General features: G+C 46.0%; 1 protein-coding gene across 1 annotated transcript; it reads left to right on the top strand.

Annotated features, from left to right (window-relative positions):
* Positions 1-146: 146 nt before the first annotated feature.
* srgap1b (SLIT-ROBO Rho GTPase activating protein 1b) lies at positions 147-27,773 on the top strand. The gene is made up of 23 exons (XM_034526629.1): positions 147-213; positions 8,180-8,375; positions 8,460-8,514; positions 8,612-8,719; positions 12,256-12,318; positions 12,466-12,663; positions 13,126-13,254; positions 14,193-14,414; positions 14,873-14,974; positions 17,637-17,834; positions 17,937-18,021; positions 18,685-18,712; positions 18,810-18,843; positions 19,300-19,360; positions 19,823-19,900; positions 19,990-20,124; positions 21,501-21,606; positions 22,141-22,365; positions 22,567-22,646; positions 23,031-23,211; positions 23,530-23,673; positions 24,355-24,697; positions 27,357-27,773. Exons 1-23 carry the CDS (start codon positions 147-149, stop codon positions 27,771-27,773), a joined length of 3,255 nt encoding a protein of 1,084 aa, XP_034382520.1.
* Positions 27,774-27,865: the final 92 nt, after the last annotated feature.

Below are 27,865 nucleotides of genomic sequence, written 5' to 3'. Positions count from 1 at the left end.
CACGCGCAGGGAGATAAAACCTTTTTTCTTCTCCTCCGCTTCTCTCCTCTCCTCCTCTCCTCCTCCTCCTCTCCTCTCCTCTCCTCCTCCTCCTCTCCTCTTCTCCTCCTTCTCACCTGCGGACCGGTCACCTCCACCGTGACGACATGTCAAACTCCAACAAAAGCAAGAAGGACAAAGAAATCCTCGCGGAGTACGAGAGCCAAGTGAAAGGTAAGAGCATCTTACACGGGCTCCTTTTCCCACCTATGCACGCTCCCATAAACCAGCCTATACACACACACACACACGCGCGCGCGTGCGCGCGCACACCTGTCTGCCAGCATGTCCGTGCCTGTGCACGGATCATTCAGGGTGTGTATGGGAGCTGACACCTCGCCGTGAGACGTCAGGATCTCTGGGTTCATCCTGAGTGCTGCATGGCGCCTGAGGGGGGGGGGGGTAAACGTGTGTGTGTGTGTGTGTGTGTGTGTGTGTGTGTGTGTGTGTGTGTGTGTGTGTGTGTGTGTGTGTGTGTGTGTGTGTAGGGAGGAGGAAGATGGGGTGGGGGGTGGTATCTGTTCTGCAGAGCTTCCTTCACCCATGTGTGTCTCTTGACCGTCTGGGAATCTTTCTATTGGTATTCCTCTGAGGCTGTGACTGCAGCAGTGTGTGTGTGTGTGTGTGTGTGTGTGTGTGTGTGTGTGTGTGTGTGTGTGTGAGTTGTCCCCATAGACTACCTGGTGACATGATGCTAAACTGGTGACATGTTTTAAAGGTGACGAACTAGGTCCTGAAATAGTGGTTTCCATGACCGTGGGACAACCCCTCCCTTCCCTTCCCTTCCCTTCCTCCTCCTCCTCCTCCTCCTCCTCCTCCTCCTCCTCTTCCTGGTCCTCCTCCTCCTCCTCCTTCCGGCGTCATGGTTACCACCATCCCTCCTTCCTCGGGGCGGCGACGGCACAAATGACCTTTTTAGCACAAGGCTGCTTCATTTTATCAGAGCCAGAGGTGTGATGAGCGCTCCTCCTTCACCTCCTTCACCTCCTTCACCTCCTTCACCTCCTTCTCCTCCTGCACCTCCTTCTCCTCCGCCCAGGGCTCGGCTTCAAAATGTCCGACCTTCACGCCGGTCGTTTCGGACCCCTGGTGCCGTTTCTCGTGCAATCTCAGATTCCAGCCGTCTGTAATCTGTCATTCCTCTGCAGCCTCTCGACTCCTCCCTCTCCACATGGCTCTTCACACCTCCATGTTCACTAGCTCGTCACCTCCGCCCACGTCACCACTACACCATCATCACCACTACACCATCACTACACCATCACCACCACTACACCATCACCACCACGTTCAGCTCCTAAAACCCACTCCTGAGTGAGAGGAGAGGCGTTTCCTTGCGCCGCCTCATCTTTATTCTCTCTCACCAACAATTTGAGCTGCTCCATTCAGAAATAATGTGTCTTGTGCACAATTACTCTGCCTCCTCCTCTCCTCTCCTCTCCTTCCTCCCTTCCTCCCTCCCTCCTCCTCCTCATCCATCTTCACCTCGCTGTGCTCCCTCTTGTCGGTGCAACATTCACTTGAATTGACGGACTTTGAGTGATCACATTTAAGGGAGAGCATTACAGCCCCCTGTGTGTGCGTCTTGTTTACACACACACACACACACACACACACACTCACACACCTGTGTGTGTGTGTGTGTGTGTGTGTGTGTGCGTGTGGCCCCACACACACTCAGGGATGCCCTGCGTGCAGGTGACGGTCACATGGAGGCCCTCTCTGGCCTCCTGCCGAGAGCCCGCGTATAGATCTTGTAACTATGTGCTTTCCAAGTCTGCCTCCGTGCTCTGGCTCCTGATTGGTCCGTGCAGGAGGTGGTGTGTAATGTATACACAGGAGGAGGTGGCAGCCGCTCTCTCTCTCTCTCTCTCTCTCTCTCTCATGAGGAGGAGGTGGAGAAGGAGGAGGTGTAGTATAAAAAAAGGGAATCAGCGGAGAGATCACGCAGAACGCTGACGGTACATATTTGTGAGCTCCGGTTCAACTGAGCGCGCTCCTGATATTTGGAGCATCACCTCGCCGGTGTGTGTGTGTGTGTGTGTGTGTGTGTGTGTGTGTGTGTGTGTGTGTGTGTGTGTGTGACACCTCCGCCTCTGTCTGAAGGGGAAGAGGAGCGTCTTAATGAGAAAATGCAAATAAAAAAAAGAGGAAAGAAAAGAGCTCTGCAGGGAGGTCTGGGGGGGAGGAAGAGGAAGAGGAAGAGGAAGAGTTTCCTGCTGCATGCGGCGGCTGCTGCTGCCCTCGTTTTTGCCTGCGTGTGCATGCAGGTGTTTAGTGACCTCACATCTGCATGTACCTGCAGGACAAACGGAGGGCTGGAGAGCTGCTGAGACATTGAGCAAAATGTTTCTGGAGGGCCCAATCAGTGTGTGTGTGTGTGTGTGTGTGTGTGAGTGTGTGTGTGTGTGTGTGTGTGTGTGTGTTTTTCGATGAGCCAGCGGTACTCTACCCCCCCCCCCCCCCTCGTGTCCTTGGACCTGGTCGCCGTGGTAACGGTCACCTGGGGATGAGGAGCTTCCTGTTCCTGTGACGTCACTCGTACAGTAGACGCGTTCTCTGGTTAGTTGAGTCATTAACGAGTTTTAACGACGGTTAACGAGTCACCGCGGAGACGGAATGATGTCAGTCATAACCATAATGTACAGCACTGATCCCTTTGACCGCCTTCGTCGGTGATTTGCTCACGAAACGTCATGAAACTCAAAGGCATCCAGTTAGTTATCGAACGAGAAGCTTGAAGCAGAGAATATTTAACACGGGATTGACATTGACTTTGTTTTTGTTTTCTCTCCGGTTGAATAGTAGAGAAGAAGTGGACGGAGTCATGTTGTCGCCATCTTCATGCCCCTGGTGGTCAGGAGAGAGAATGCAGCTTTAACACATGAAGCATAGACTTCTATACAACCAGAGGAGTCGCCCCCTGGTGGTCAGTAGAGAGAATGCAGCTTTAACACATGAAGAGTAGACTTCTATACAACCAGAGGAGTCGCCCCCTGGTGGTCAGTAGAGAGAATGTAGTTTAGTGTGTTGCGCTGTAGACTGCGGACAAGGTGAACACCAATAAAAGTCAAATTATGAATGAAATGGATCTCCAAAAAGTTTTTTATTAAACTGGACTTCATCCGGCAAATTGCGTCATAACAACGACCCAGTGATGCAAGTTTTAAATAAAGTTATTTCATTGCCATTTCCCTCAAGGCCAGGCCGTGTTTCCAGAGGTATCGAGCAGGTGAAATCATCTCCCAGGGGGACGTCTGGGCGTCGCCTCCAGCTGCTGATCACTGCTCTTATTTTTCTTATTTTTCTTATTTTTAAACTTAATCCATCCCAGAGCTGCGCATAATCCCACTAATGCGACGCGACGGTCGGGGGCTTTTGAATTCATCTCGTTCAACTGATCCGGATTTAATCCGCCCGTTGATGAACCTCATTAAAAAAAATTTAAAAAGCTATGAAATTCACCTTTTTTTTAAAAAATTTGTCTAAAAAAAAAAAAAGTCACTCTGCACGAAACAAAATAGACTTTAAATTCATGATCGTGCGTCTTCCTCGACCTTTGAGGCGCCGCCACGACCCGCCGGGCCGAACGCCAAGCGCCGCTTTGTGGGAATCAGATGGAATCAAAGAGGCCGAGTCTCGTCTTTTGGGGATGTTACGAGGACACGGAGGTTTCTAAGAACAAGCGTTTTCAGACTTCAAGAAGTTTCAGTGCGCCCGGATGTCTTTTCACTCGCCTGCGATCCGACGAGAGGAGCTGATGTAATCTCGGATTTGCTTGAATGAACCTCCCTCTTTCTTTCCCCGCGCTCCTCAGGCTACAGCTGTCAATCATGTTCGTCATCAGCCAACCGGCAGTTTATTTCCTTCATCGGTTTGTGTACTGTCTGATTCACGCAACGGCAGAAAAAATGCAAATCTTTGTTATTGTAGCAGCCGAGAGTGACCTTCACTAACCTTCACTAACCTTCACTAACCTCCACTAACCTCCACTAACCTTCACTAACCTCCACTAACCTTCACTAACCTTCACTAACCTCCACTAACCTTCACTAACCTCCACTAACCTTCACTAACCTTCACTAACCTTCACTAACCTCCACTAACCTCCACTAACCTCCACTAACCTTCACTAACCTCCACTAACCTCCACTAACCTCCACTAACCTTCACTAACCTCCACTAACCTCCACTAACCTCCACTAACCTCCACTAACCTTCACTAACCTCCACTAACCTCCACTAACCTCCACTAACCTTCACTAACCTCCACTAACCTCCACTAACCTCCACTAACCTCCACTAACCTTCACTAACCTCCACTAACCTCCACTAACCTCCACTAACCAAGGAAGCTAGAAGGAGCTAGAAGAAAGGGGGGGGGGGGGGGCGCATGGTTCCTGAAGCCTTGATTTTGGCGATTTCGCAGTCGCCATCTTGGATTATGGCCGACACCATGTTGTTTTACTTTGCAGTGACGCCGTATACGTCTCTGGTGCCGACCTGTCAATCACCTTGTAGCCCCGCCCTAAAGCATACTCTGCTTTATGGTCTGTTTGACTCTAAATTACCATAATTTACTCATTAGAGAGAATGCAGCTTTAACACATGAAGCATAGACTTCTATACAACCAGAGGAGTCGCCCCCTGGTGGTCAGTAGAGAGAATGCAGCTTTAACACATGAAGCATAGACTTCTATACAACCAGAGGAGTCGCCCCCTGGTGGTCAGTAGAGTGAATGCAGCTTTAACACATGAAGCGTAGACTTCTATACAACCAGAGGAGTCGCCCCCTGGTGGTCAGGAAAGAGAATGCAGCTTTAACACATGAAGCATTGACTTCAATACAACCAGAGGAGTCGCCCCCTGGTGGTCAATAGAGAGAATGCAGCTTTAACACATGAAGCATTGACTTCTATACAACCAGAGGAGTCGCCCCCTGGTGGACATTTCTGATACTGGTATCGGAACAACTCTAGTGCAACTGTTCACTGGGATAATTTAATAATTAATTTGGACATTCTTAGCGTGTAAACATGTGCTCCTTTGCTCCCTGACGTGAAGCTCGTCTGCGTCTGGATGTCGCGCTCGGGGAGAAGTTAAAACTCCTCGCGAGGCCGACGTGAACGTTTTGCTCAACGTTCCTTTTGATATTCGCTTCCTTCTGGGTGTTTATCCGAGGAGTCTCTCATCGTTTTGTCGACGACTCTTTGATGTTGCCGTCTGAAATCCCCACGGAGATTATGAATGGGATTCTGCGAGAAAAGGCCAAAAAAAGAGAGAGCGTAGTTTGTTTTATTCCAGCAGATTAAATAGAGCACAAATACTGTTCAATATGAAGATGTGCACATCATGAGGGTTATTGTGGGAGTAAAACATCCTCTAATGGGATTCTGGTCTGTTTTTCACACAAAAAAAAAATGTTTAAAAGGAAAAACGCTCCAGAAACTTGACATTTTAAAAGATCCAATGATCCAAAAATATAATTTTCGTGACGTAGGAACCACCTTATGCTAAGCTAGGCTAACACTGTGGCGACAGACGTCTTCTCTTCAGACACTCGCTTGACACCAATTTACAGAAACGATTAAACCTCCGACCGCCGAGCCACGTTTGGGATGTCCCGCGTGGCCCCACCAGCCAATCAGAAGCAAGTATCTATGGGCCCTGTGGAAGGGGGAGGGGCTTTTTTATGAGGACGCAGCAAATGCAGTCGTTCATTTAATAAGAAAGTGTTCACCGCGTGTGGGAGAGTGACATGAAACGGGCAGCCATTTTAAATTAAAATCAATAAACACACACACACACACACACACACACACACACAGAGTAGTAGAAAAAGAGAGAGTTTCATAGACTTGTGGTGACCAAAGGCCGTGGCATCTGTTCTATAAAGATGTGTGTGTCTGTGTATTTGTGTGTGTGTCTGTGTGTGTGTGTGTGTCTGTGTGTGTGTGTGTGTGTGTGTGTGTGTGTGTGTCGATGCGGCAGATCCAAGCTCTTGTCTTCACCTTCCTCATCACATGGTTCGCACACAGTGTGTGGTTGCCTAGACAACAGGTAGTGGAGTGGATAGGGTCCCCTCAGGGATTGGTGTGTACGTGTGTGTGTACATGTGTGTGTGTGTGTGTGTGTGTGTGTTATTATCGTTGTGTATTCTGTACCCGCTCTCTCCCTCCTGCTGCAGATAGAAACAGCTCTGAAACAGAACGACCAGTGAAGCGTGCAGCCAGACATTACCATGCTGACTGTGTGTGTGTGTGTGTGTGTGTGTGTGTGTGTGTGTGTGTGTGTGTGTGTGTGTGTGTGTGTGTGATGCGGTCACAGGATGTCTTCCAAGGTGACTCCTCAGAGAAAAAGACGGACCATCTTCATCAGTAATTATAAAGGATTAAAAATAGAGAGAAGTGAGGAAGAGGAGCAGGAGGAGGAAGAGGAGCGCCGCTGAACAGCTGATTTAATGGATTTAGTTCGCTGATGGAGAATTAAACATTTATTTAACATAATTTATCCATGAAAGGCGCTCGACATTCGTTCTGTTTCCAGATAGGAGAAGAATCAAAACGAGCTCTGACAAGTCGAGACGAACGTTGTTGACTAATAACAATAATAATAATAATAATAATAATCTTTATTTGTACAGCACATTTTATGCAGATTATTATAATTATTATTATTATGTTGCTCAAAGTGTACATTTAGAAAATACTTCATATGTAAATCTAATTTGACGTTTTATTTTTTTTTAAGTCGCGTTAAAGCTTCTAAATTCTCCAGAGGGGCGTTTACTGACCTGTTTTATTCATCCGAGAACCAAACGCTAGAATTCTCTCATTTTCAGACGTCTAAACAAAAACACATTGAGTCCCAGACGAGGGAACAGGAAGTGGACGAGGGAACAGGAAGTGGACGAGGGAACAGAAAGTGGACGAGGGAACAGGAAGTGGACGAGGGAACAGAAAGTGGACGAGGGAACAGGAAGTGGACGAGGGAACAGGAAGTGGACGAGGGAACAGAAAGTGGACGAGGGAACAGGAAGTGGACGAGGGAACAAGAAGTGGACGAGGGAACAGGAAGTGGACGAGGGAACAGAAAGTGGACGAGGGAACAGGAAGTGGACGAGGGAACAGGAAGTGGATGAGGGAACAGAAAGTGGACGAGGGAACAGAAAGTGGACGAGGGAACAGGAAGTGGGAAAACGCTGACTCACTTCCTGGTTTTCAAACTCAGTCTTTGTGGTAAAGATAAATATTGCAGCTGTTTTTATGCCACTCGTGAACAAATTATCCAAAAGCTACTTCAGTCAAGATATTTCTACAACCTTCGACAACGACTGTGTGTTTTTATTCTGCATTTACATAAATATATTTGGGTTTTGGACTGTTGGTCCAACACAAATAACAAAATCTAAATAGTTTACTCGGGTTCCGGGAAAATAACCTTTCGTAGCCTAAATATCCAAAATGCAAACGATAAATAAATAATAACAATGAAAGTTAACAGATGAATAAATGCATAAATTCACTGAATTAATGAGTGGCAGCAAAGGTCAGCTCTGGTTTGCTGGCTTCAGAGGAAGTTTATTCACTTTTAAGCATCATTTCGTAGTTTATACATTTTATTTTTTTACACATTTCTTCTTTTTTTTTTTGCTGTTTGCTCTTGTTGATTAAAACTTGATGTTGCAGCCGTAACTGACGTGTTTCTGAGTCAGAAACACGTCCTGCAGACATATATGTATTCTTAACTTATTACCTGTATTGATCTTTATTGATCTTTATTGATCTTTATTGATCGAGGAAGTTCCACCACAAACAGAGGACAACTTCTCATGGAGCTAAAGGAGGACTAGTGTCCTAGTGAGGACGCTCAGTCGTCTCCTTTAGACTCTTTAGGATTCACCGGAGGTGCGTTCACTGACCTGTTTTATAAACCAGACGACGAAACGTTAACGCAGACTTTATTTCAGACATCTGAACAAAAACACATTTTAAAAAACGCAACAGGAAGTGAGAAGACTCTCATTTCCTGCTTCTGGGACTCTTTGTGGACGTACAATTGCTAACGAATTGTCCAAAGCGCCTGAACGCACAATGACATCCACATGTGTGTGTGTGTGTGTGTGTGTGTGTGTGTGTAGATGTTCGGGCCCAGCTGGTGGAGCAGCAGCGTTGTCTGGAGCAGCAGACGGAGATGCGAGTCCAGCTGCTTCAGGACCTGCAGGACTTCTTCAGGAAGAAGTCCGAGATCGAAACAGAATATTCCCGAAACCTGGAGAAGCTGGCGGAGAGGTTCATGGCCAAAACACGCAGCACCAAAGACCACCAGCAGTACAAGTAGGGCGGAGGAATCCATGCACACATGTTCCATGTCTGGGCACAAAGAAGAAAACATTCAAATAGTATGTTTCTCTCTTCCAGAAAAGACCAGAACCTGCTCTCTCCTGTGAACTGCTGGTACCTGTTGTTGAACCAGGTCGGTTACCACCCGGACCCTTTTTAAAAATTATAGTGAATATGTGAAACGTTAAATTCCTCCATCACACTCCCGTCTCGCTGCGTTTCACCTCCAGGTGAGGAGGGAAAGTAAGGACCACGCCACCCTCAGTGACCTCTACCTGAACAACGTCATCTCACGCCTCACACATATCAGCGAGGACTCCGCCCGTCTCCTGAAGAGGGTAAGCTCCTCCCCCTTTTACCCACTAATGCTGTTCTGCTGCAGGTCATGTTAGCTGGACTGAGCCAGAGACAAAGAGACAGAGACAAAGAGACAGAGAGAGAGAGACAAAGACACAGAGAGACAGAGAGGCAAAGAGACGGAGAGACAAAGAGACAGAGAGAGACAGAGAGACAAAGAGACAGAGAGGCAAAGAGACAGAGAGAGGCAGAGATACAAAGAGACAGAGATAAAAAAGAGACAAAGAGACAGAGAGGCAAAGAGACAGAGAGACAGAGATACAGAGAGGCAGAGAGCCAGAGATACAGAGAGACATAGATACAAAGAGACAGAGATACAAAGAGACAAAAAGAGAGAGTGAGAGACAAAGAGACAAAAAGAGAGAGTGAGAGACAAAGAGTGAGAGACAAAGAGAGAGAGACAAAGAGACAAAAAGAGAGAGTGAGAGACAAAGAGTGAGAGACAAAGAGACAAAAAGAGAGTGAGAGACAAAGAGACAAAAAGAGAGAGTGAGAGACAAAGAGTGAGAGACAAAGAGACAAAAAGAGAGAGGGAGAGACAAAGAGTGAGAGACAAAGAGACAAAAAGAGAGAGTGAGAGACAAAAAGAGAGAGTGAGAGACAAAGAGACAAACAGAGAGAGTGAGAGACAAAGAGACAAAAAGAGAGAGTGAGAGACAAAGAGTGAGAGACAAAGAGAGAGAGACAAAGAGACAAAAAGAGGGAGTGAGAGACAAAAAGAGAGAGTGAGAGACAAAGAGACAAAAAGAGAGAGTGAGAGACAAAGAGTGAGAGACAAAGAGTGAGAGACAAAGAGACAAAAAGAGAGAGTGAGAGACAAAGAGAGCTCTAAATGTGGATTATTTTTTGCCGCAAAAACATTCGCCAACGAATCTATTTCACCGTTAGTTTGATAAACACTTCAGCTGTTTTAGGAGATGACTGAGTTTTTAAAAGTAAACTATATATGTTTTAGGTGTTTTTAAAGATTGTTTTTAAAGATTCGGGTCCGTGAGCTTAGAGCCGCAAACGTCAATCGATACTTTTATCTCCATCCGGTGAGTTTCGGGCCTCTTTTGGTCTACTTATTCTCAGGAGTGGAAAACAGCCTCCGCGATAGCCCGTAATTAAGGTGATGTTTTATGGCCAATAAAAAGCAAACGTTTTACTGTAAATCTCTGTGAATGTTCCGGCAGCAGTCCGCAGACATCGGCTTTAAACCCGTCCCGTCCCCAGTAATGATCGTGAGGGCACGCGTTGATACCGGCTGTAAGCAAATGTCATAAATCCTGCAGTTATTATTGCTTGTTTACTTAATGTGGAAGAAAACGAGTCATCATTCATTAATACGTCATAGAAAAGCTTTTCAGCAGCTCCGTATCTTAAAGTATCAGCTGAATGTGTTTTCTTCAAATTTTTTATTTCAGATTAAAGATGTTTTTATTCTTATTTTTAATCAATGTATTCAAAACTCTCTCAAAACTAGCAAACAAGATATTCAAGAAATATTTAATTTTTTTCCTAAAAAACGTGTTTTCCCAGGAGTTGGAAAACTGTGTCCAACCAATTCTTTATTTTTAATAAAAAAAATTTTAGAAATACATTATATTATTTACATTTTAATAATATACCGAAATGGTATTTAATCCCTTTACAACAAATATTATAAACTGAAAGTACGTCAACCTCTTAAATAAAAGAAGTAGAAGTATGAAATGTAAGTACCTTGAATGTACTTTTAAGTCATAATTATAATTATTTATGACTTAAATGGGAAATGGGCTTCCGTAGTTATTATAGAAGTATAGTAGAAGTACAAAGTGGCATGAGAAGGAAATACTGAAGTACAAGTACCTCCAAGTGGTGCTTTAGTAAATAATACTTAAAGTCTAAATGTGTGTAACATAAGAAAAAAAACTTCTCTCCTCTCTGGTTATTTTTTCCTCCGGCTCCTTTAAGCACCAGAGTTGATTCTAATGAAAAGCAAAGTGAGTATTCCCGTGAGGTCCTCATACTTCCTCCCAGTTTAACAAATTAAACACACACACACGCACACACACACACACACACACACACACACACACACACACACACACACACACACACACACACACACACACACGCCTCTAACTTTAGCTCAGCGCGTTCATTATTAATCTCTCGTCTTTTATTCATACTGACAAAAGTGCAGCGGCTGCCGACTACAAACGGTCATATTCGTCCCATAAATGTCCTCTCGCAAGGCGGAGGACGCCGGCACGAGGCCCCGCTCACATCCCCTCGGCCACCGCGTCGGTCTCGACGCTGATCCGTTTGCCGCGGGGAGCTCCGTCCGTCCTGGGATTCCTCCGTCATTTAGCCTCATGAAATATGAATGCGCTGCCACATAACTCCCCCAAAGTGGCGGTCGCTGTTTAATGCACGAGGCGGGACTCGTTTGGAGAGGCGTCTCTTTCACTCTTTGACTATCTGTCTCTTTGTCTCTTTGTCTCTCTGTCTCTTTGTCTCTCTGTCTATCTGTCTCTTTGTCTCTCCGTCTCTTTCACTCTTTGTCTATCTGTCTCTTTGTCTATCTGTCTCTCCGTCTCTCTGTCTCTTTGTCTCTCTGTCTATCTGTCTCTTTGTCACTCCGTCTCTTTCACTCTTTGTCTCTCTGTCTTTCTGTCTCTTTGTCTCTCTGTCTCTTTGTCTCTCCGTCTCTTTCACTCTTTGTCTATCTGTCTCTCTGTCTCTTTGTCTCTCTGTCTATCTGTCTCTTTGTCTCTCCGTCTCTTTCACTCTTTGTCTCTCTGTCTTTCTGTCTCTTTGTCTCTCTGTCTCTTTGTCTCTCCGTCTCTTTCACTCTTTGTCTATCTGTCTCTTTGTCTCTCTGTCTTTCTGTCTCTTTGTCTCTCGGTCTCTTTGTCTCTCTGTCTCTCTGTCTCTCTGTCTCTCTGTCTATCTGTCTCTTTGTCTCTCCGTCTCTTTCACTCTTTGTCTATCTGTCTCTTTGTCTATCTGTCTCTTTGTCTCTCTGTCTCTTTGTCTCTCTGTCTTTCTGTCTCTTTGTCTCTCGGTCTCTTTGTCTCTCTGTCTCTTTGTCTCTCTGTCTCTTTCACTCTTTGTCTATCTGTCTCTTTGTCTCTCTGTCTCTTTGTCTCTCTGTCTATCTGTCTATTTGTCTCTCTGTCTCTCTGTCTCTTTGTCTCTCTGTCTATATGTCCCTCTGTCTATCTGTCTCTTTCACTCTCTGTCTCTCTGTCTCTTTGTCTCTCTGTCTCTTTGTCTCTGGTTCAGTCCAGCATGAGACTCACATGACGGCAGAGAGGAGACAAAGATCCAGAGTGTTTCTACATTTGACTCCAGTAGATTCTGGTTGTCTCAAACTCAATAAAACCCTCACAAGTCAAAATAAATGTGTAATCTGAAAACCCCTTTTCCTCTGAAATGTGTCTTAAGTGGCATCAAACAGAAATACTCAAGTGAAGTAGTACAAGTACCTCAAGATGTGAATGCAGGTATGACTGATGTTCTCTCTGTTCTTCGACCCCTCTGTTAGAGTAAGGAGATCATCTTCCAGCTTCAGGAAGACCTCATGAAGCTCCTGAACGAGCTTTACACCGTAAGTGAACGTCAGTCTTTGAAAAGTACTTTGAAAAGCCTTAACGGCTTCCCCGCCTAACACAGAATACCAGATTAGAGTTATTCTGATAAGCACACACAAACAGCCCTGTGGTCCTTGTGATTGTGAGGGCCGCTGCTTCCTCAGGTGATGAAGACGTACCACATGTACCACGTGGAGACGATCAGCGCGGAGACCAAGCTGCGGGAGGCGGAGCGCCAGGAGGGCCGCGTGAAGGGCCTGTCGGGGACGGGCGGCGGGGTGGAGCCGGTGTTCGGCCTGCGGATAGAAGAGCGCCACCAGCGGCGCAACGCCGCCCGCAAGATGGAGAAGATGAGAGAGAAGGTAGGTCGGTCGGAGGAGGAGGAGGAGGAGGAGGAGGAGGAGGAGGAGGAGGAGGAGGAGGAGGAGGAGGAGGAGGAGCCGAGGGAACGAGCGAGAGGAAGCATGTTTTTAGAGAAATGAAAGTACTTTACACACATAATATAACATTAATAACCGCTTCGGTTCCCCGTCATGAAGTCAAAGAGGTGGAAATATTCACTTAACCGTGTGTGTTTTTAAATAAGTACATCTACTGTAGTGGTACTCTGACTATGTAGAAGTACCTCATACAAAACACACGTTTAAAGTCATGCAAGAGAGACGCTGCAGAAGTAATCCAGTTATATTTGTACATTAATAGTAACAGGAGCTCTGGAGCGTCTTTTCATACCTGTATGTAAAGTGTAAATATTAATACATCAAACATCAGAATAGTTTCCACTTGACATGGGTCTTAACAGTCTGTGTTTCTTTCTCCCTCAGAGGAAGGCAAAGTACTCTGAGAACAAGCTGAAGACTCTCAAAGCCCGGAACGAGTACCTGCTGACTCTGGAGGCCACCAACGCCTCCGTGTTCAAGTACTACATCCACGACCTGCCCGACATCATCGACGTGAGTCTGAGAAACATCTGGGTCTGGGACTCCCATGGTCAGGCTAGTCCTGGTCCTTTATAGACCTCAGTCTGGTCCTCTATAGACCTCGGGCTAGTCCTGGTCCTCTATATACCTCAGTCTGGTCCTCTATAGACCTCAGGCTAGTCCTGGTCCTCTATATACCTCAGTCTGGTCCTCTATAGACCTCAGGCTAGTCCTGGTCCTCTATATACCTCAGTCTGGTCCTCTATAGACCTCAGGCTAGTCCTGGTCCTCTATAGACCTTAGTCTGGTCCTCTATAGACCTTAGTCTGGTCCTCTATAGACCTCAGGCTAGTCCTGGTCCTCTATATACCTCAGTCTGGTCCTCTATAGACCTCAGGCTAGTCCTGGTCCTCTATAGACCTCAGTGTAGTCCTCGCTCTCTATAGACCTCAGTTTAGTCCTGGTCCTCAATGACCTCAGTGTAGTCCTGGTCCTCTTTAGACCTCAGTTTAGTCCTCGCCCTCTATAGACCTCAGTTTAGTCCTGGTCCTCAATGACCTCAGTGTAGTCCTGGTCCTCTTTAGACCTCAGTTTAGTCCTCGCCCTCTATAGACCTCAGTTTAGTCCTGGTCCTCTATAGACCTCAGTCTAGTCCTGGTCCTCTATAGACCTCCATCAGTAACCAGACCACCAGAGAGAAGATGGTCTGGTTCTATAGAGTTCTTCTTAAAGCTCCTCATCGGAGCCCCGGGGTCGGGTTCTGGTGAAACCTGATGACATCATGCAGGTTCACCAGAACCTCCTTCAGCTCCAAAGACAACACCAAGTTAAAGTTCCTTGTCGTAACTTTAATTCACGTTTAGATTTTGGTTAGAATTGAATTGCTTGAGGCTCATGGGTAATGTAGTATTTGTCTAAATTAATTATGATTGCGTGATACCTGTTATTGTTTCCTCCTTCCTTGGTCTCAGTGCTGTGACCTAGGGTACCACTCCAGTCTGAGCCGGGCTCTGAGGACCTACCTATCAGCCGAACTGAGCCTTGAGGCCTCCAGGAGGGCCGGTCTGGAGGTGCTGGAGGGGGCCGTGGAGGGCCTGGACCCGGCCCGAGACCGGCAGCGCCTGCTGGGCCTCTACCCGACTGCCTTCTGCCCCCCCTTACGCTTCAGCTTCCAGGCTCACATGGGCGACGCAGTCAGTATAATATTATTATTACATTCATTTCTTAAATATTTATCTCTATTTTTTGCGTTTTTTTATTAAACTTTTTTTTACAGCCAGGATATGAATATTTTTTTAAGGCACATACACTCTGACTTCCTTTTTTCAAAATAAAAGACAGTGAAAAAGAAAGTGGCAAATTGCAGAATGTAATGCTCCTCTTTCCAATCAGATCTACATCAGTGAGTTTGTTACCAGAGACCGAGATGACATGACGTGCTCTGCGATGGCAATAAATATTACTCTGTTCTGAATTTTTTATCTAGCGCTCCTTGTGAATTATTAATATAAATGTACTTTGGTTGGTAACAGAAAGTTGTTGGAATCCCGACACACAAACGTCATTAGAGTTAAATTGCACAACCCCGTTTTTTCTCGGCACGCCGATGCACGGTCCGATTTCACCCTGTCGTTGTTCCACTTCCTGTCAGGTGACCCAGATCGCCTCCCAGCCGCAGCTGCAGGCCGAGCTCACCCTCCGCCTCACGCAGCTGCAGACCCGCCTGGCGTCTCTGAAGATCGAGAACGAAGAGGTCGGACACTCAAACACACGCAGAGCGGCGCTCAGAACGTCCACATTTACGACAACAGTCCCCGACTCATTTGAACGTTCATATGCAGCAACTCTCCCGGCATGTCGCCCAATAGTTCAATTTCAGATTGTTGATCTTGGCTTCAAAAACCTTCCTCATTACAAATTAAATTTATCTAACAATTACAAACTGCACAAAGTGATGGTCATCTGAGCAGTAAATTGTGATAATCTAGCAATAATGTAGCAGATGATGTAGCAGATAATGTAGCAGATAATGTAGCAACAATGTAGCAGACGATGTAGCAGATAATGTAGCAATAATTTAGCATATACTGTATTGTAGCAATAATATAGCAGATCATGTAGCAATGATGTAGCAGATAATGTAGCAATAATGTAGCAGATAATGTAGCAGATAAAGTAGCAGAAGATGTAGCAGATAATGTAGCAATAATGTAGCAGATAATGTAGCAACAATGTAGCAGATAATGTAGTATATAATGTAGCAATAATGTAGCAGATAAAGTAGCAAAAATGTAGCGGATGATGTAGCAGATGATGTAGCAGATAATTTAGCAGATAAAGTAGCAACAACGTAGCAGATCATGGAGCAGATAATGTAGCAATAATGTAGCAGCTAAGGTAGCAACAATGTAGCAGATAATGTAGCAATAATGTAGCAATAATGTAGCAGATAATGTAGCAATAATGTAGCAGATGTAGCCTCTAAAAATACACCTGGGACTCGGTGCTGCAGCGTCCTGCCTGGTGCTGTGTTGTGTTGTAGTGTGTTGTGTTGTAGTGTGTTGTGATGTGCTGTGTGGTGTTGTGTTGTCTGCGCAGTGTGCAGCTGTTAACTCACCCTGAAGGTCATAAAAATGCTGAAGGGTGGATTAATGAGCTGCGTCTGCACGTCTCAGCAGCTCCAAACACCCACATACACATACACACACACACACACACACACACCCTGATAATCATGAACAAATAAAAACATTCATAATCCTTGCCGTAAGTACAAACACACTTTGCATAATCTGGAATGCACAAACAGAATGTTGAACTCGTGGTCTGTGATGCTGTGACGACGTTTGTTTATTTAGCAAAAATTTGAAAATGGTAGAATATTTAACTTAATAGATATCAGCATGCAACTTCCCCACTTGATTACTGACATTAAGACAATTACTTTTAGTATCACAGGATTTCTGAAATATTGTGTTTTATTACGCAAATTAGGAATTATATTGTTAAATTTGTGCTAATTTCAAAATTCTTGTTTAATTTTGTTGAGATATTAAAGTCAAAACTTTTCACTGAGATAGTTTAAGATCTCTCTTAGTATCACAGAAATATGCTGTCAACATTTTTCCATGTTTTTATTAATAAATGTCATATAAATGAGGCTCTAAATGCTAATTCTGAGTTATTGTGTTATAGGGTCAAAACATGACCTCATAGATATCACATGAAACTTCACCACTTCATCACTCACATTAAGAGGAGGAGTTATTGTGTTACACGTTTTATGAAATGTTATGTTTAAATATGCAAATGAGGCATTATTATGGTAACTTCTCGTGAATTTAGGAGAAATCTACAGACGCAAACAGACAAAGTAATAAAATAAACTATTAAATGTGTATTTTTAATGTTTTCTTTCCACAAGCCTGAAAGAAGAACATTTGAATAAAAATAGAGCAAAATGTGCAAGAAAAACAATGTTTTGACCTCTGGTGTCTTCTGGATGAGAAATAGATTCACATGAAGCTCTGAGATGTTATTTATCACACCTCTCCCAGCTGGAAACAGTCCTGATTGGCTGAGCCCTCAGAGTGATGCATGAGTGTCGGTGGAGTCGTTTGGGAGCGACCTTGCACAGCAAACAGCAACTTTATCTGCAGAAACCAAGGACAGTGTTCAGCAGCAGCAGGAAAAACATTGTTTTAACACTTTAATACACTTTTGATTCCAAATCACAAGTTTCATTATTCCTGCTCGTCTATGATTGGCCTTTAATACATCAAATGAAAATGTAGAAGAGAAGATCATGCGAATTTGACGTCATGATCACCCCAAACAAAAAGAAAATTCAAAATTCTGAACAAATAAATGTAAAATATAGTGATTCATAAGAGTAAGTAAATATTGTTGTTATTAAATCAACTTTCTTGTGTGGAAACTAGGAGAGCAAATGGTTGACTTTTGGACTTAATTATTTGAAATGTTTAAAACACACTGGAATAGAAGTCTGCAAATTGCTTCACACTAATAATATTAGTGGAGCCTGATCTTTATCTGACACTCTACTGAAATATCAGCTTTAAAAACACAAAGAATAGACATGAAACGTTGATTTACAATTTAAATGTCTACGTTATGAATAAAGCTTCAAACTATTCACGCTACTCGGTTTTATGAAAATGTGAAAATATGCCACATAAAAGAAAGAAACTGAGTAGAAAATATAGATAATCCGGTAAAGTTGAGTTTAATATGACGTTATTAAAACTTAATCTTTGAAATTCCTCTTGTGTTCTTTACGGGGTTAATATATTTGTTTTTGAAAGGTTTGACAATATGCCGATGACAATCTGTGATATTTTAGAAGAGTTTTTTGCATCAGTGACGATGAAGGATGTTGACCCCTCCCCCTCCAGGTGAAGAAGACCTGGGGAGCGACTCTGACCACCCTGCAGGACATGACGGTGCTGGAGGACTTTGACGTGTCCCACAGCTTCACCCATAGCCCGTCCTCCGAGTCGGTGAAGTCCAGCGTGTCCGACGGGTACCTGAACAAGCCGAGTCTGGCCAAGAAACGGGCCAATCAGCAGGAGACGGAGCTCTTCTACTTCACTGTGAGGGAACTGCTGTTTTATCCCTTTTATTCTATTCTATTTTAACTTATTGCATCTTCTTTTGTGCTTATTATGTGTGCTTTTATTTCTCAATCCCTTCAGAAATTCCGCGAGTATCTGGAGGGAAGTAATCTCATCTCCAAGCTGCAGGCCAAACATGACATACTGAAGAAAGCTTTAGCGGAAGGTGAGACAAACCGAAAAATCCTCTACGCTGATACTAATAATATCATCATTGATCCATATTATAGGATACAGGTCCCTTTGTTGTGTGATTAAAGCAGCTGGTCTTCATTCAAATAAATCTGGTGATTCTTTGCGTTAATTAAGTCTAATAACGAGCTTTAGGAAGTTAAACAGCTCATAATTCATCTCTAATATCTATTTTATATTAATGTGAAAACATCTGGATTTATTCTAGTTTATCACCAACACTATATGTAACTAGATTACATGTGAACGCATCATGAGAACTTTATCATTTATCTTCAGCCAGTACTCATTCTCACTGGGCGGAGCCTGAATGCATCACAATGTAACTGAAGTGAACCTCTGCTGGTTCTCCGTTAGCGGTGCTGCTAATGTTACTAGCTAACGTTACTAGCTCTCCTCCTGATTGTCTAAACACTGATTGGTTGTTTACAAAGTCACATGATCAGAGACTAGAGAAACATCATGATGTCCTGATCACATGTTCTACTGGTCACATGATCACATGTTTTCCTGATCACATGATCTACTGGTCACATGTTCTACTGATCACGTGATCACATGTTCTACTGGCTACTAGAGGAGAAAACTTTATTGACTCTGTGACCTTTAATCTTCCTCATCGTTGTCTTTTCTCCAGGATATAAAGCTGAGCTGCTGACTACCAGGTTAGGATTTCATATTTCCTCTCCACGTTTTTTATTCTTTACTTTTTGTTTTTCATGGAACTTCATTCTCTCTTTTTTTCTTTCTGCTCATTTCCAGTCGCGGGCGGAAGAACTCACACAGCAAGCACCAGGTAGAGACGCTCTGCCTTTTCCACGTCCATAGTTCAGTCAGAGCTCCTTGAACGCTGCAAATACTAAAACCAGTAAATATAACGTTGGAGCAAATTATTGATTTGACAATTCTTGTAAAAACTGTCGATTTTTCCACCTTAAAATATAAGTGAATTCTTTTGATGAGAAATAAATATTAAAAAAACTTGCTGTTTTGGGCCATTGTTGTTGCGACCACAGAGCGTTCCAGCGCTTTGCATTGTGGGATACGGTAGGTTGAGGTAGACAACCGGGTATTTTTGGCACAATAGCTGCTTAATCGGTCAACAGATTAATTTGACATTTTTATGGGTTTTTTAAGCTTACGGTATTATTATTATATATATATATATATATATATATATATATATATATATATATATATTTAACAATCTAATCAATAGCTAACCCTGACTGTGTGTTTGACGTGTTCACAGGATTCAACCAAAGCCATACCGCTACTGGTGGAGAGCTGCATCCGCTACATCAACCTGCACGGTGAGCTTCACTTTGATTGGCTTGCATTTAATTTAATTTAGCTAATAATAATAATAATTTATAATCTTTATTTATTGAGCACTTTGAAAAGAAAGATAATGATAAATGATTATAATTTAAATTGCAACACATTTAAAGTGGACAACAAAATTAAACAATAAGCAGACAGTAGTTGTTTAAATGTATGAGGAGAAGTTAAACAAATTATAAATACAAAAGAATTAGTAAAACAAATAAATAAGAATTACGTGAATTGTTAACCAATTTAAATAGTTTATTTCGCTGTCGTTTAGACATTTTCAAAGTTTAAAGAGTACACAATCACCCTTTTATTGACAATGACGTCATGATGACATCACAGTGTGAGCTGGAGGCAAAATAAAGGAAATATTTGGAGGTAAAATTAGTGTTTTAGTGAAGTCTGGCGGCCCTGAAGAGACAAACGGCGTCTGTTCCCAACAGGTCTCCAGCATCAAGGCATATTCCGGGTGTCGGGATCTCAGGTGGAGGTCAACGACATCAAGAACTCCTTCGAGAGAGGTAAGGAGGGTCCGCCACGGAGGTCACGAGACCGACAGCGTCGGGTGGGTAAAGGGGGTGTGGCTGACTCGCTCTGTGCTGTTGCCCAGGTAACGACCCGCTGATTGACGAGGAGAGCAACCACGACATCAACTCGGTGGCTGGAGTGCTGAAGCTTTACTTCAGGGGTCTGGAGAACCCGCTGTTTCCCAAGGAGAGGTTCAATGACCTCATCTCCTGCGTCCGTGAGTACCAACCAATCAGAGCACACGTGACCTCGCTCACTCACTTACCCGCTTACTTGCTTACTTGCTTACTTACTTACTTATACACTCACTCACTTACTCCCTTCCTTACTTACACACTCACTCACTTACTCACGTCCTTCCTTACTTACTTATACACACTCACTCACTTACTCACTTCCTTACACACTCATGAAGCTAAGTAGTTCATGTAGCTAAAGTAGTTCATGTAGCTAAAGTAGCTTATGTACCTAAGTAGTTAATGTAGCTAAAGTAGCTTATGTACATAAGTAGCTAAAGTAGCTTATGTAGCTAAAATAGCTTGTATAGCTGAAGTAGCTCATGTAGCCAAGTAGCTCAAGTAGCCAAGTAGCTCATGACGCTAAGTAGTTCATGTAGCTAAAGTAGTTAATGTAGCTAAAGTAGCTTATGTACCTTAGTAGTTAATGTAGCTAAAGTAGCTTAAGTACCTAAGTAGTTAATGTAGCTAAAGTAGCTTATGTAGCTAAAATAGCTTGTATAGCTAAAGTAGCTCATGTAGCCAATTAGCTCATGTAGCCAAGTAGCTCATGTAGCCAAGTAGCTTATGTAGTCAAGAAGCTCCTGTAGCCAAGTAGCCAAATAGCTCATGTAGCCAAGTAGCTCATGTAGCCAAGCAGCTCATGTAGCCAAATAGCTCACGTAGCCAAGTAGCTCATGTAGCCAAGTAGCTCATGTAGCCAAGCAGCTCATGTAGCCAAGTAGCTCATGTAGCCAAGCAGCTCATGTAGCCAAGCAGCTCATGTAGCCAAATAGCTCACATAGCCAAGTAGCTCACGTAGCCAAGCAGCTCACGTAGCCAAATAGCTCACGTAGCCAAGCAGCTCATGTAGCCAAATAGCTCACGTAGCCAAGCAGCTCACGTAGCCAAGTAGCTCACGTAGCCAAGCAGCTCACGTAGCCAAGTAGCTCACGTAGCCAAGCAGCTCACGTAGCCAAGCAGCTCACGTAGCCAAATAGCTCACGTAGCCAAGTAGCTCACGTAGCCGAGCAGCTCACGTAGCCGAGCAGCTCACGTAGCCAAGCAGCTCACGTAGCCAAGCAGCTCACGTAGCCAAGTAGCTCACGTAGCCAAGCAGCTCACGTAGCCAAGTAGCTCACGTAGCCAAGCAGCTCACGTAGCCAAGCAGCTCACGTAGCCAAGTAGCTCACGTAGCCAAGCAGCTCACGTAGCCAAGCAGCTCACGTAGCCAAGCAGCTCACGTAGCCAAGTAGCTCACGTAGCCAAGCAGCTCACGTAGCCAAGCAGCTCACGTAGCCAAGCAGCTCACGTAGCCAAGTAGCTCATGTAGCCAAGTAGCTCATGTAGCTAAGTAGTTCTGACGATGTTTCTTCAGGGATCGAGAACATGTACGAGAGGGCGCAGTGCATCCGCAAGATCCTGCTGGGCGTCCCGAGGGCGACGCTGGTGGTGATGCGTTACCTGTTCGCCTTCCTCAACCAGTGAGTATCCACTTCAAAATGAAGCTACCTCCATTTCCCAGAGTTGTTCCCACACGGAGAGGCCTCTCGTGCTAAAGAGGTGCTCAAAGCACGAGGTGATAAAACTGTGCCGGATGGAGAGGATGCTCCTGTCAGCAGCTCTGTGAAGTGCATTCAGCTGCAGTGCTATTAAACCAGCTCAATATTTATCTTTCCATTAATGTTCAGTGTATTTTACCAACCGGCGCTCTGTGAAGACGTACGTTTATGAGCGATAATTTGATCGTTAAATGCAAATGAATGGGCAGGATATAGCACAAGAGAGAAAGGGAGTTGTTTCTTCAGAGGAAGAGCGTCAACGCGTACGTTGTTTTATTTCTTATAGTTCGTAGAACGTCTCAGCTGTGTACATGTACAACCTGATATTAAACCATAATAGTTGATACAAGTATTGTGTCATAGATTAAACAAATAATAATAATGAATACCTGTTTTATTCAAATTTGACGTAGAAATATAAACTAATATAGTTTGAATTGTGCACCCTCCCACCAGCCTCTCCCAGTACAGCGACGAGAACATGATGGATGCTGGGAACCTGGCCATCGTGTTCGGCCCCACGCTGCTGCCCACGCCGGACACGCTGGACCAGGTGGCCTGTCAGGCGCACGTCAACGAGGTCGTGAAGACGGTGATCCTGAACCACGACAACATCTTCCCGGACACCAAGGAGCTGCCCGGCCCGGTCTATGAGAAGTGCATGACCGGAGACCAGTACTGGTGAGTTCATATATATATATATGTACATTGTCACATTCTGGGTTTTTATCTGATGATAATTTCCATAAACATTTCCCAGTGAATTGATTAGCAGCCTTCGTCTCCATCTGTGCGCTCTCCTCCCTTTTCTTCCCGTGTTGAGCGGACTGCATGTCTATCTGATCTTCCTCTTCCTCTTCCTCTTCCTCCACATTCCTGCAGCGAGAGTCCCTTCAGTGAGCCGGGGGCGCTGGAGGAGGCCGAGCCCGACGGCGGCACCGAGACCCAGACCAGCGACGAGGGTGAGCGTGACCCCTGACCTTCACACAGTTCGCCCACGCACACACACACACACACACACACACACACACACACACACACACACACACTCACACGCATACTCCCAATCCCTCTGTGTGTGTCCTGATGGAGAGGGGTTGCTACGGCAACAGCAGCCATGGAGACATATTCCCCCCCCACACACCTCCCCCGTCCTCCCACACCTCCCTCCCTTCTCCTTTCTCTCCGATTCATGGAAAAGACTTGCTCTTCTCTGATTGGTGGAGCTGTGGGAGGAACAAAGCCTCAGAGACGGCTGATTGACAAGCTCAGGTTCACAACATCTGGCTCATATCTTCCTCCTCTTCCTGCCCCCCCCCCCCCCCCCCCCCCCCCCCCCCCTGCAGAGGGCGAGGGCGTGGAGGCGGTGGCGAGGTTCGACTACGTTGGCCGGTCAGGCCGCGAGCTCTCCTTCAAGAAGGGAGCGTCCCTGCAGCTCTTCCAGCGGGCGTCACATGACTGGTGGGAGGGGCGTCACAACGGCAACCGCGGCCTGGTGCCCCACCAGTACATCCTGGTGAAGGAGAGGCGAGTCCACACACACACACACACACACATTCACGTGCTTTTATTAAAATATCGTTTACATTTTTATTTAATTTGGTTTCAGTGCAGCTCAAAAGACCAAAAGTATACATTTCGTGGTATTTTACGTTTGTATATAAATAATAAAAATGAATCGGATCCCCAAAAGAGGAGAATAGATGTTCTGACTTCTGTTTATTCAACATTATGGGATGCGTTCACCAGGAGAGCGTTTGTCCTTAAGCTCCTGGTGTTGATTTAACGGGGGAGTCACTAGAGCCAATCGGGAGTTATTGATCGAGTGTGTGATGGCGTCCTCAGGGCCGACGGCGGGTCCGACGCGCTCAGCCAGAAAGCCGACAGCGACGGAGGAGGAAGCAGCAGCACCGACGACAAGCGGTCCAGGAGCGAGCTGAGCTCCCCGACCGACGTCCGGCCGCCGGAGACCTACAACAGGTCCGTGATGTAAGACGGCCTCCATCAACACCTGGGCGGGGGGGGGGGGGGGGGGTTCTCTCACCTCTAAAAATACCTTGTGAATCTCATCACGCTGTTCTCTCACCTCGCCTCCCATGTGACTCCCCGTCTGCCGACTCCTTCCACTCTCATCCTCGGAGTACCTGGAGTACAACGATGTAGTACAGCTGCAATGGAATACTGTTATATATACTATATGTGGAGTACTGTAATGTACTTCAGGGTATTTAAAGTTACTAATACCAGCAGCACGGGACTGTGTGTGTGTGTGTGTGCTGCTTTAATATGTGTATGTACTTAGTCGGGTTGGTTTCTCAAACTACGGGTCGGGCACCTCCAGAGGGTCCCCAGATGAAACTGAAGGGTCGCTAGAAACCTGTTGAAACTAATCAAAAGTCAAAGGATGAAGACAAAAGAAAATACATGTTTTTTAGTTTGATTTCTTTGTGAAATATTTGGATATTTTTACCTCTACGGGCCTCAAGGTCCTCTTCCTCCTCCTGACCCTCGTCCTCCTCATCCTCCTCCTCATCCTCTTCCTCCTCGTCCTCCTCCTCATCCTCTTCCTCCTCCTCCTCGTCCTCCTCCTGACCCTCCTCCTCCTCATCCTCTTCCTCCTCCTCCTCCTCCTCCTCCTCAGCTGATTGTGTTTGTACTTCCTGTTGACAGCCACCGGAGGAAGCGGACCGACGGTTTGTTCCGCCGCCCCCTCGGCCGCTCCAACGACAGCCATTGCCACGGTAACGGGGGCGTGATGGAGCGCAGCTCCCCGCCGGTGACGGGTCACTTCAGCCCCAGGGAGCTGCTGCTGGGTCGGGGTCAGGGCATGACTCCGCCCCTCGACAGCCCCGAGCGCCGCCGACGCTCCGCGGCCGCCGTGACCATGACGGTGAGCCGACACGATTCGCTGCGGAGGCCGGAGGACACGCCCATCCGGCGCTCGAGCAGCGGGCAGCACGGCTTCAGTGACTCCCATCGGTCCAGAGGCCTGGACCCCGACACACTGGCTCAGGTACACAGATATACTACCTGCTCAGGTACTCTGTATACTACCTGCTCAGGTACACCGATATACTACCTGCTCAGGTACTCTGTATACTACCTGCTCAGGTACACCGATATACTACCTGCTCAGGTACTCTGTATACTACCTGCTCAGGTACACAGATATACTACCTGCTCAGGTACTCTGTATACTACCTGCTCAGGTACACAGATATACTACCTGCTCAGGTACACACAGATATACTACCTGCTCAGGTACTCTGTATACCACCTGCACAGGTACACAGATATACTACCTGCTCAGGTACACACAGATATACTACCTGCTCAGGTACTCTGTATACTACCTGCTCAGGTACACAGATATACTACCTGCTCAGGTACACACAGATATACTACCTGCTCAGGTACTCTGTATACTACCTGCACAGGTACACAGATATACTACCTGCTCAGGTACACACAGATATACTACCTGCTCAGGTACTCTGTATACTACCTGCTCAGGTACACAGATATACTACCTGCTTAGGTACACACAAATATACTACCTGCTCAGGTACTCTGTATACTACCTGCTCAGGTACACACAGATATACTACCTGCTCAGGTACTCTGTATACTACCTGCACAGGTACACACAGATATACTACCTGCTCAAGTACTCTGTATACTACCTGCTCAGGTACTTTGTACTCTACCTGCTCAGGTACTCTGTATACTACCTGCTCAGGTACTTTGTACTCTACCTGCTCAGGTACTCCGTGTACTGTATTTATTTTCAGTTGAGTCAAACACAAAGACTAAATGAGTCATTGTAACAGCCGGATGTAGAAATAAGAAACGTAAGGGTGATTTAATGGGGTTGATGTGCTCAACTAGCAGTGTTTTCATGTGTACAGGTGTACAGGTGTACAGGTGTATAGGCGTACAGGCGTATAGGCGTACAGGTGTATAGGCGCACAGGTGTACAGTTGTATAGGTGTACAGGCGTATAGGTGTATAGGCGTACAGGTGTATAGGCGCACAGGTGTACAGTTGTATAGGTGTACAGGAGTATAGGTATATAGGTGTACAGGTGTACAGAGGTATAGGCGTATAGGTGTACAGGCGTATAGGTATATAGGCGTACAGGTGTACAGAGGTATAGGCGTACAGGTGTATAGGTGTACAGGCGTATAGGTATATAGGCGTACAGGTGTACAGAGGTATAGGCGTACAGGTGTATAGGTGTACAGGCGTATAGGTATAAAGGCGTACAGGTGTACAGGTGTACAGGTGTATAGGCGTACAGGTGTATAGGCGTACAGGTGTATAGGCGTACAGGTGTACAGTTGTATAGGCGTATAGGCGTACAGGTGTACAGGTGTATAGGCGTAGAGGCATACAGGTGTATAGGCGTACAGGTGTATAGGCGTACAGGCGTACAGGCGTATAGGCGTATAGGCGTATATGCGTACAGGTGTATAGGCGTATAGGCGTACAGGTGTACAGGTGTATAGGCGTAGAGGCATACAGGTGTATAGGCGTACAGGTGTATAGGTGTATAGGCGTACAGGTGTATAGGCGTATAGGTGTACAGGCGTACAGGTGTATAGGTGTATAGGTGTACAGGCGTACAGGTGTATAGGTGTATAGGCGTACAGGTGTATAGGCGTACAGGTGTACAGGCGTATAGGTGTACAGGCTTACAGGTGTATAGGCGTATAGGCGTACAGGTGTACAGGTGTATAGGCGTACAGGTGTACAGGCGTACAGGTGTACAGGCTTACAGGTGTATAGGCGTACAGGTGTATAGGCGTACAGGTGTATAGGCGTACAGGTGTACAGGCGTACAGGTGTATAGGCGTACAGGTGTATAGGCGTATAGGTGTATAGGCGTATAGGTGTATAGGTGTATAGGCGTACAGGTGTATAGGCGTACAGGTGTATAGGCGTACAGGTGTATAGGCGTATAGGTGTATAGGTGTACAGGCGTACAGGCGTATAGGCGTATAGGTGTATAGGCGTACAGGTGTATAGGCGTATAGGTGTATAGACGTATAGGCATACAGGTGTATAGGTGTATAGGCGTATAGGCGTATAGGCGTACAGGTGTATAGGCGTATAGGCGTATAGGTGTATAGAAGTATAGGCGTACAGGTGTATAGAAGTATAGGCGTACAGGTGTATAGGCGTATAGGCGTATAGGTGTATAGAAGTATAGGCGTACAGGTGTATAGGCGTACAGGTGTATAGGCGTATAGGCGTATAGGCGTATAGGCGTATAGGTGTATAGAAGTATAGGCGTACAGGTGTATAGGCGTATAGGTGTATAGGCGTACAGGTGTATAGGCGTATAGGCGTATAGGCGTATAGGCGTATAGGTGTATAGGCGTATAGGTGTATAGGCGTACAGGTGTATAGGCGTACAGGTGTACAGGTGTACAGGTGTATAGGCGTACAGGCGTACAGGTGTATAGGTGTACAGGTGTACAGGCGTACAGGTGTATAGGCGTACAGGTGTACAGGTGTACAGTTGTATAGGTGTATAGGTGTATAGGCGTACAGGCGTACAGGTGTACAGTTGTATAGGCGTACAGGCGTACAGGTGTATAGGCGTACAGGTGTATAGGTGTACAGGTGTACAGGCGTACAGGTGAAACGTGTGTTTTGTCGCCCTGCAGGACATCGAGGAGACGGTGACGGTGGCTCTGGGGGAGTTGAGGCAGTTGGAGCGTCAGGGCTGCCGGCCGGCTCCCGACGTGGTTCTGGACACTCTGGACCAGGTGAAGAACGGCCCCCTCAACACCTGCTCCTCCGAGTCCCCGAGCCCCCACAGCACCCCCAGCACCCCGGGGACCCCCGGCACCCCGAGCCCCCTCAGTCCTCTGAGCCCCATGAGCCCGCTCCCCGGACCTCCGCCGGGACCCCCCAGACCGGCCAACCCTTCCCCCGACACCCTGGGCTCCTTTAAACCGGTGTCAGCCGCCCGCATGGGGGCTCCGCTGCGCCCCCCAGCCCTGAAACCCAAACCCATGGTCCCGCCCAAGAGCAGCACCCCGCCGCTGCCCCCCCCGCCGGACAAATCCTGCACCATGTGAGCCAAAACGGGGGCCCCCCGGGAAAAAAAAGGCCACATCAGGCCAACACCGGGCCCCCCAACCGGGCCGGGAGAGGAGATCAGGGTTTATAA

This window comes from Cyclopterus lumpus, chromosome 23, assembly GCF_009769545.1.
Source record: "Cyclopterus lumpus isolate fCycLum1 chromosome 23, fCycLum1.pri, whole genome shotgun sequence".
Lineage (NCBI taxonomy): Eukaryota > Metazoa > Chordata > Actinopteri > Perciformes > Cyclopteridae > Cyclopterus > Cyclopterus lumpus.
The sequence above is the reverse complement of the archived record's forward strand: the minus strand, read 5'-3'. Positions and strand labels throughout refer to the sequence as shown.

Bases quoted from the DNA above. Each gene is read 5' to 3' on its own strand.
- srgap1b (XM_034526629.1), top strand. From the start codon at position 147: ATGTCAAACTCCAACAAAAGCAAGAAGGACAAAGAAATCCTCGCGGAG. The intron at 18,844-19,299 runs GTAGAGACGCTC...ACGTGTTCACAG, and splicing joins ACTCACACAGCAAGCACCAG to GATTCAACCAAAGCCATACC. The intron at 22,366-22,566 runs GTGAGTTCATAT...ACATTCCTGCAG, and splicing joins ATGACCGGAGACCAGTACTG to CGAGAGTCCCTTCAGTGAGC.